This window comes from Varanus komodoensis, unplaced genomic scaffold, assembly GCF_004798865.1.
Source record: "Varanus komodoensis strain SLA01 unplaced genomic scaffold, ASM479886v1 scaffold13_3, whole genome shotgun sequence".
Taxonomy (NCBI): domain Eukaryota; kingdom Metazoa; phylum Chordata; class Lepidosauria; order Squamata; family Varanidae; genus Varanus; species Varanus komodoensis.
In genome coordinates, this window is record NW_025335409.1 from 12,482,170 (window position 1) to 12,491,973 (window position 9,804).

At 38.5% G+C, this 9,804-nt stretch overlaps 1 protein-coding gene across 5 annotated transcripts in view; it reads left to right on the top strand.

Annotated features, from left to right (window-relative positions):
- LOC123019955 (gamma-secretase activating protein) overlaps positions 1-9,804 on the top strand; it is a 56,167-nt gene that overhangs the window by 20,794 nt on the left and 25,569 nt on the right. For all 5 annotated transcript variants that reach the window (XR_006413998.1, XM_044423206.1, XM_044423205.1 and 2 more), the window contains exons 13-19: positions 2,647-2,724; positions 4,694-4,771; positions 5,341-5,433; positions 6,146-6,363; positions 6,925-6,994; positions 8,293-8,375; positions 8,826-8,879. Coding sequence is in view for 4 of the 5 variants with exons in the window: in XM_044423206.1 (XP_044279141.1) it covers positions 2,647-2,724; positions 4,694-4,771; positions 5,341-5,433; positions 6,146-6,363; positions 6,925-6,994; positions 8,293-8,375; positions 8,826-8,879 (674 nt within the window). In the remaining variant the exon portion in view is untranslated. The remainder of the gene's footprint in view (positions 1-2,646; positions 2,725-4,693; positions 4,772-5,340; positions 5,434-6,145; positions 6,364-6,924; positions 6,995-8,292; positions 8,376-8,825; positions 8,880-9,804) is intronic.

Genomic DNA, 9,804 nt, shown 5'->3' on the forward strand with positions numbered 1-9,804 from the left:
TTGAGGTTAACTTGCAGCGTAGCTTTTTCTGTTTTTGGACCATCACACAGTGAACTTACTTTCTTTAAATACTCCTAGCACTTGGAAACAAATAGAGAGAACTCCCTCTGTCCCTTGGGAATAGCATACTTATCTAAATTGCTGCTCTTCTGTGTTGAACTGGGGGCATGTACTTTTCCTTGTCATTGCTTTCATAGGAGAACGACACTTTAAATGCAAGTGTGTGTGTGTGTGTGTGCGCGTGTGCGCATGCACGTGTGCGTGCTGTTGTAATTCGTGAGAGGCACGTTTTATATCTGCATTTACATGTATCTGAATTCAAAAGTATTCTAAGCAGCATCCCTTGTATTTCAAAGGGATGTGCCTTTCAACTTAAGCACAAAAGGGTGTGGAATTGCTGTATCTTACCTCAACACACTCCTAAAGCAAGCCGCTTCCAGAGTTGTGATCATCCTGTCTTGTTCTGTGTGCTGTTTAGTCCACTTCCATCTGGTTGCCGCATGCTTTCAGGCTGTCTTCAGCTTAGGAATGAATGCCCTCTAAAGGGCCCTGTCCTGAAAGCCCTGCTCAGCTCTTGTAAACCCAAGGATGTGGCTTGCTTTGTATGACTTCAGCCTCATATTTGGTCTTCCTCCCCCTCTTCTGCCTTCCTCTTTCCTAGCATGACTGTCTTCTCCAGCAAGTCTTCTCATGATGTGTCCTAAGTATGAAGCCTCAGTTTTGTCATGTTTGTTTCCAGGACAAGTTTTTGTTTTTATCTGGGATCAGTCTCAATTCTGCTCTAACAAGGAATAGTAAAGGCAAAACCTCTGTGTTCATTTTACTTGAAAAATACAAATTCTTAATATGGCATAGTTAAGAAAAAATATGTTTCTTGCTATTAGAGAACATTTCTAAGGATTTCTAGATCTAAATGCTTTATCAGGAAATTGCATTTTCTCAATATTTCTTGCAATCAAATATTTCTTCTTTTAATTAAAGGATGAAATTGATTTCATCTAAGTAACTGTTCAGCTCTCAGTGGATTGTTCAGCTGACAGGTCTGCAGGTTACTCATACTCAAACAGTTTCTGTGCAGATTACCTCAAAGCTAACATCTGCACAATGGGGGGAGCTCTCGTTGCTCCGTCCCAGCTCCTGCCAACCTTGCAGTTCAAAAGCATGCAAGTGCAAGTAGATAAAAAGGTACCACTTCGGTGGGAAGGTAACAGCGTTCCTTGCACTTCGGTGTTTAGTCATGCCGGCCACATGACCACGGAGACCGTCTGCGGACAAACGCTGGCTCCCTCGGCTAGGAAACGGAGATGAGCACCACCCCCTAGAGTCAGGCATGACTGGACTTTAATGTCATGGGGAAACCTTTACCTTTTACTTTTAACATTATCTAGCTATTCCATAAATTAGGCTCTCAGTCTTAACTTCCTTTCCCAGGCCCCACCAAATTAGTATTCATAAAGTCAGAATTTATTTTGAACCTGTTTACATCTTCCCTTTTAATGTAGTCATTACTGTTATATTTATGATCTCTCCAGTTTTTTAATGATGTATTATTCAGCATTTTCAATTACTTATCACTTGGTATTTTATTGCAAGACATCTTATCTTACTTTGCAGGAAGTGAATTTTTAATTTCTCGGTATCCATCTAGCAATTGAAATATTTTAAAATCCACAACATATTCCTTCATGCTTCAAGGGAGACAAATCTATTTGCTGATGCTCTAGCATAAAAGTGGCTTCTCTGATTATTATTTCATTTCCTACCTGTTAGAGGCCCTATTTACTGCTGTGTTCAAGTTAAAGTTTATAAATGATAGTTGTCTGATACTAAAATAATATCAGTATTTAATTGGTTTCATAAAGGCATATTTCTCTATTATCGCCCCTAACAAGTGTTTTCAAGATGGTTGAGAATGAAACCTTAACCATCATGCAACAAATATAGTAAAATGGAGTGCGAGAAATTTGTTTGGCACCTTGAGACAACATTATTAAAGTTAGCAAAGATATTAAAAGCAGAAAAATTGTTTTCATGGCACCTTGAGACTAACATGGCTTTCATATTGTATTAATATTTCAAATAAAATAAAACTTGAATGGAATAAAATATAAATAAAATACATAAGAATGCAAAATTAGGATGCATACTGTGTTATTTCAGGTTTAACATTCCTGAAATTGGGACCAGATGAGCAAATGAAACAGAAATGAAACATATGAACTAAGGCACAGATGCAAAGGGAAGGAGATCAGCATGCTTGGATATAAAATACAAAAAGAAAGGCTGTTTAAGAGCAGTTTGGGAATGTCTGCAAATGTGATTTAAAGTACTAGCAAATGCTTGACAAAACCAGTTTTAAAGAGAAGTTCCAACACTGAAAGAATTTGGAAAAATGAAACAATGGAATAGGCCCTAGGCTCAAATTTTGAGAAATCTGTGTGTATCCAAGGCATCACCCTGTTGCCTTTAAACCTGCATATATTTATTGTTAATTGAGCCCCTACAGAGAGATTACTTGATGCTACAGCTGTTCATGTAGAGAAGGAAATGGCCCTCTTTTTCTGATTCAATCATTTAACTTCTGTTATATTCAAGTGGAAATCCTATAGGTGCAATTTTGTAAACAGATTTTTTTCCTTCTCTTAGGCACTTTTTGTGTATGTTATAGTCTGGTTCCTGCTAGTCCTGAAGAAGTGGCATACTCTGTGTCCTTTCTTCATAAAGGTATAATTACAATGAAATTCTGTGTAGGTGTTTTCAAAGTAAATCTGATTGATTCCAATAGGATATATTCCCTGCTAAGTGTATATAGGATTGCAACTTTAATGTATCCTGTTCAGACTTTGCTATATGTATATATTCTGCAAAGCACCATTTGTTTTGTGAGTTATTACAAAATTATAAAATGCTTTCATTTTTTCCTTTCATACCCTTCTATCTTGATAGACATTTCTTTTAGACTTATAACTGTGAGTTTTCTCAATTATAATTTTTCAAATAATATTTCAATTCTCCCCAAATTATATTTCAGTATAATTTTGTTTGTTGTTTGTTTGTTTATTTGAAGCTTTTCTATACTGTCCACTACAAGTGTCCCAAGATGCTTGTAGTGGACAGTATATACAAACTTAAAAGTGTACTGATTCTTTAAATCACTATTTCAATGTATAGGATCAAGTACATCAGAAAGAACTGTTTCATAAAACTTTCAAGGAAGGGTCCTGAATGCATTGGCTTCTGCTGATCTGATACCAAAGCCTTGGCCAACATACAGAAGGGGCCCTCTGCCATGGGTGTGTGACTCCCCTATCTTAGTATGTTTCATTATCAGCATATACAAGTGTAGGTTTAATGTGAAATTAGTAGTACCTTTTGCAAGGATACCCTGGAATTTGTTTACTTGAGACTTACAGATTATGTACTTAAATTCCTTATTTATTTATCCCTTATTCCTTACACAAAATGCTGTAGTGCTCCAAAGACCAGTGAATGCTTTATGGCATATCTTTTCATTTATCCTATGGTTTATAACCACCATAATAAATGCTGGACATTAGGGTTCCTCAAGGCTCCTTATTGGTTTTCGGTGAATAATATATACATATGATTTCAAATACCATACATATAATGAATAATGCATATAAAATGAGATCATAATATAGTATCTATAAATAATATGCAATAGATAATATAGCATCTATAAATAATATGCAATATGCATAGCAACATACAACTTGCTATGCAACAAAAACATTGTAAATACTTTTACCCTTTCTGATTTTAGTGAGCTGAAGATAATTCAAGGCCAGCTGTTGAATTCCTTCAGTAATAGTACAGAATACTATGTCACTACTTCTCTGTAGAAAAACTTGTCTCTCTGTTAAGACTCTCTGTACATATGTTTGTTTGTTTGTTTAGAATATTGATATGCCATCCTGTTGCGAAGGCCTCAGGACGGCTTACATATGTTGTACTTGATTTACATAAAAATCTTTACTTGGGGAACAAATCAAGAATGCGCCATGAAGAATAATTAGTAGCTCTTGGCAAACCAAAGCTGAATGGTGCTCTGTGAGGTAGATGGCAAGGAAAAGTTGCCACTAGAGTTAAAGCTGCAATCCTTTACTTATCTGAAAGAAAGTCTCAGTGAATGGAAGATGCTTCTGAGTAGCATGCATAGATGATTGCTGAAAGAGCATCTGATCCATTCTTTCCGCTAAGTCAAATTATTCTTCTATGCAAGAGGCCTCTGTTGTGCACAGGATAGGTTAATGTTCACCTGTGGAATAGACTGGCATCTATTCCCGGGGCCCTTCTTTTTCTCAAGAGCCAGATAAAAACATTTGTGGCCAAAGAATCATGTGAAGTTGGTCACTCAAAAAAGTATCAATAGTTAGTAGGAGTTTCAATGATGTGACACTCAGATAGTATAGCCAGTGCATGGCTTGTGAAATAGAGTAAGGAGGCTATTTACCAAGTTTGTTGAATTGCATCCCCCTTATTTTTTCATTTGCGTATATAAACATTAGGAATAATGGAGATGAATACAAAAGCGAGTGTTTCAATTAAGTCAAAACCAAGCTGAGATGGAGTTTTCTAATTTCCAGTTTTTGTATTCTTTTCCAGAAAGCATGATTTCAAACAAACGTCATGCTTGTAAAATACCAAAGCAATTATCTCTTACTTTTCTTAGGTTATAGTAAAACATTCACTATTAGGTTAGAAAGAATGGATACCCTGGAAATGAAGGATCTGACTTTTTTGAATCTTGGTAAGTTGATAAATTGAAGTTTTTCCTTCTCTTTCAGTAGTCTTCTAAGAGACCATCATGGTCTGAGCTGCATGAGTGGTTGTTGTATTCAGAGCTGCAGAAAGGGACATATTTTCCTTTCTGTGTGTCACATAGAGTTGTCATGTTTTTCAAGCAGCTGGATGACTAAATTATGAAAATATCTCAATGGCCTTCCTCCCATTTGGCAGAGCAAGTAGCTTTAGTTGTCTATGATCATCAGACTATTGCACACTTGGGAAAAAATGAATAGTCAAGCAGATTATTTCCTGTAAAAGTACTGTTGTCTTGTGTTTTGTGCCACTAAGATGGAAGATAGTTTGGTTGGGAATTGAACTGAGACTTGGGAAGTTAGCACATAGATGAGAGGTGAATATCATAATTTTAATGAGATGTTCCATGTGTACTATATTTCAAATAGCACCACTCTGAATTACCCAGGTTTTTGAGTTAAACTGGAGTTCTAAGGATTTATGCATGTTCAAAACTGACAAGCCTTTTAAATTCTTCTTCATTTATTGTTGACAAAACAAAACTCCCACCAACAATAGGCTATTATGTGGCTGTCTATTTACCTGGACACTTTCTGCATCTTCTCAACACTTGGCATCCTGACTTGATGTGCTATAATTTCTTTCTAACAGGTATAGTGCTACTTTTAATGTTCAGTTCTATGACATTTGCTTTTATGAAAGCTTCATTCAGTGTACAGAAATAAATACGCGCAAATAAGGCAAATTAACAGGAATGATGAGCATTAAAAAGCACATCAAACCTTCCCCCCAACAACCAAGATCTTCAAGATACTCATCCAGTGCCTAATGTGTGCACTTTCCTAATTCCTGTTAGGACTGTTAATAGATATAATTTCTTTGTGTACAATTTGATCTGGGGTTTCTTAAAAATGGAAAGAACGCTAGCATTGGGCCTGATTAGACTTGTTGTACCAAGTCTTAAATCAGTCCCAAAACAATAATTTGCAAATGTGCAACTTCCCCCAATTATGAAAGAAACCTGTGAGTTTGGGGCAGCTTGTAGATGAAGCGGAATCTGTTCTAATAGCCAAAAGTAGTTGTACTGTTATCCCATCTTGTTTGCTCTGATAGTTTTCCATAGTAAGAAAGAAGGCTGAAGAAGTGGTTGGAAAACACCACATCTGGGTTCTGAGTGGAAGAAAGTTGCATCTGCCCGCTCACCTGCAAATCTGGTGAATGAGTCAGGGCAAGGGCACAATTGTCTGGAAGCACCTTTTATTATCTGGTCTCCAGATAATAATTTTACAAGGGAATTTATATATTTTAATGTATAGTATATTGATCATGTGCAAATTATTTTCCCTAATCCTATGCTGTTTAGGTGAGGAGGCAAAAATTAACCGATTGCATGCAAGCAGCATCCTTTCACCCATCAAGTCCATGGTCTGGGATCGCAGCACAGGCAAAGTGTTTACTGTTGCGATAAACAAGCAAGCCTTGCTGCAGTTCCTCTGGAACATCAAGTCAGACAGTGGTAGGCTGGCAGCGCTGCACTGTTTGCTTCTACATGCGGGAAGAACAATGGAGTTGGAAACCCAGGTGGGATGAGTTCTCTATTTGTGCAGTTCATCTTGCAAGGAAATGTATAAACAGGGTTTCTTTTATTAAGTAGTTGGGAAAGTAACACATCAATTTTGGTTTTGCAGATTATGTATCTAGTGGTCTGAATTCCAAATGTATTTTATTTATTTTTTATGTCTTTATTATATTTCTATCCCACTGTTTTTCTTCAAAGAACGCAAGGTGGTTTGCATAATCCTCCTTCTCCTCTCAAGCTTATCCTCAGTACAGCCTTGTGAGGCAGGTTAGTCTGAGAGTCAGTAACTGGCCCAAAGTCAGCTTAGAAACTTTGTGGCTGAGTGGGGACTAGAATTCAGATCTCCTGAATCCCATTCAGATGCTCTAACCACTACAATACACTGGCTGTCATATTACCAGTGAGCGATTTTCCCCATTCTCTAGAAGAGAGGTTGAGGATGCAGAATTGCAATGCCCACAAGCCCCAACTCTGTGGCTCATGGTCATCCTGTGCAGAGCAGGAGGACTGGTGGAGAAGATCTTTGCCACTACATTAACTATTTTGTTTTCTGACTCTAATAGATTATCGAATGGATTTCTGAGAACATGTCAACTTGTTTTACGTTTGATCCAATACAGGAATTCATCATTGGTAGGTATTTCTATGTCAGAATGAAAGTAAAGAGGACAGAATGATTTGGGTTATGAGACAGAATGAGTTATGGATTTGTCTGCCTGTGAATTCAGGGGTGTGTCCATACCGTGTGTCTGTGTGAATGCCATGCATAACTAAACGAGAGGCCTGCTGCAAATTAAAAGGGATCTGCCTGCTTCCTCTGTATGTGAACAGCTGCTATGACTTAGCCAGAGCTGCTGTCTCAGTTTCTTAGGCTGTAAGCACCCCTGCTACTCAGCCAAGGTAGGTTTTGTAGCAGGGACAGGCAAGCTTTTTGACCCAGAGGGCCATACGTGCTTCCAGGTCGGGCGTCTTTTCCCTACGACCCAGGGCAGAGTGGATGGCGCTTCCTAGAACTCAGTTTGCTGTGCAGACTGCATCAGAGGGCTATATGGAGGCCCCGGATTGTCTGCCCAGTCCTACACTAAGTAAACTGGGCATACAATTAGAACCTGAGAGTAAGTTGCATTGAACTGAATAGGACTTACCTTTAAGTAATAATCCATAGGGCTGTAGTGTTCCTTTCCCTAATACGAAGGTTGTCACTGTAGGACAATGGTTCCCAACCTTTTCTGTTTTCCATACCCCTAGAAAATATTTATGTTCACACCCCCTACAAAAGTAATATCACATTTTAAGATGAAGAAGTCAAATTTCTAATTTTTAAACCACAAATTGAGACACATACGGTACTACAGGTGAACAAATTGAACTAAAAAAAGCTTTTGACTCAGTGCATAAAATTCAAATATGAATTGAGCCATTAGCCAAATAGAGCAATTAGCCATTCTGTGGACAAATGTAGCAATTTGCCAATTTTGGAGAATCGCGATGCAGCCTTTGTCACACCCCCTGAAATGTCATCTCACACTCCATTGGAGTGTGGGCACCCCAGCTTGGGAACCCCTGCAATTGGGGGAAAAGACTGAATTTTCCAGCCTTACAGACATGCAGGACGGAATCCTTGGCCTGTCACATTGGACTTCAGACCTCATGCATTGACCTTCAGTCATAGGCAGTGGGACTGCTGTGCCCCTATTCCACCTCCTCCTCACTTCCTCTGAGGAACTCAAGGAAAACCATGCTAAAACTTCATATCTGATCCATTATTTTGTCTTTGGGGTTTTCTTCTTCCATACCCCAGCGCTAAGGGAGGACCTTCCTCACCCTTTGTCAGTGAATAGACTTCTGGACCAATACAGGAAAGATTGGGTATTTTACTTGACGTAGACAAAAACCTTTATCCAGCCTTCTCTCTTTGTCAATGCACTCAGCTGCTTTATACTGGAGGATGTGCCTGGAGGCTATCAACCTGGATAAACTTTTACCATACACATCACTACTTTACTGGAATGAGGTAAGAGATATTTGCAACCGAAGGGGTTTCTGTTATGCTGTCAGCCACTGGAAGGTATAATCCTGTGCCTGGTTAGGCAGAAAAAGAGGTCTATGGCTCCCACCATTCCCTGGCTGGGACTCCTTTTCTGTTTCAACAGGCATAGGATTGTGCCATGAGCTAGTCTTCGTTTTTATGAGAAAAATGAGCCTGCAAATGCACATTGCCTTGGTATCTATAAAGTGGTTTTAAAACACTTGCAATACATTTTAAAAAGTGGACTCTTGTGGCATGAATACACTGTGAGTGGAACATAAAAGAAAGGAGGATTGTCTCTTCTTTTTTGTGCAGCTTGCTGTCCTTTTGTCCCTTTTGTAGTCAGAAATTGTATAGTTCCAAAAAAGGAAGCCAGACAGTTCCATATCTGTATTCTACATTAAGATTTTGGTTATTGTGCTCTCATCTTTTTAGGATATCCCTGGAATTACATGTAGAACACACATTATCTCATTACCTGTTTTAAAGGTAAGTCTTCATAAGAGACAGTAGCCCCCAGAATGAGGAGTTGCTGTTTCATACTGATTGTTTTCTTCATGAAGTTTTATTTATCTGTTTATATTCTGCCTTTCTGGCAAAAATGACACTCAAGGCACCTAAAAGTAAAATCCAGATTTTTTTGGAAAAAAATCTAAATTAAAGCATAACATAAAACAAGCTACAAACACAGTGAAGAACACAGCTATTAAAGAAATAGGCAGCACCTAACTAATTAAAACCCCTTTCAGCCACATGCCAAAGGGGTTTTGAACAAAAGCTTTTTGTCAAGTGGGAAGATACTGAGAGCGACCTTAATATTTGTCCTGCTAGGGGTTAAAGTGAAAGAAAGAGGACTAATGTAAGGAGCATCTTTAATAGTTCTTCAGATGCTATTTTCACACTGCTTTTAGTGTGATTCTTCTGATTATAAATGAGTTCTGTGATCAGTTCTGGTTTGCCTTCTTGATGCTGGTGTGTGATTCCACATCACTGCTTTTTGGCTTGTCCTGCATTCGAAACCCAAATCATGCCTTTGCTAGCCCCCTGCTTCTCTTGTGCAGTCTGATTGCTGTCCTCCATGGCTTCCACAGGGTTCCAGCCTTGGAAACCTGGCTCAAAAGGTCCAATTTAGCCCAAATTGTAACTGCAATTTATAATCATGCAAACCAAAACCCACCTTTTAATAGTCACGGTGCTATATAAAGTGGCCACTAGAGGCCGCTAATGTTCCACATTCTTGATCCAAAGTGATCCGATAGCATACATGTTGCAAGAACTACGACCTCCAAGTTAGGAAACTGCATGGTGCTGAAATGACTAGAGCATTTAGGCTTAATAATGCTTTCAGCATATACAGTTATACTCCCCAGAGGCATCCCTATTAAACCCACATACCATATCTTCATGGATTTTG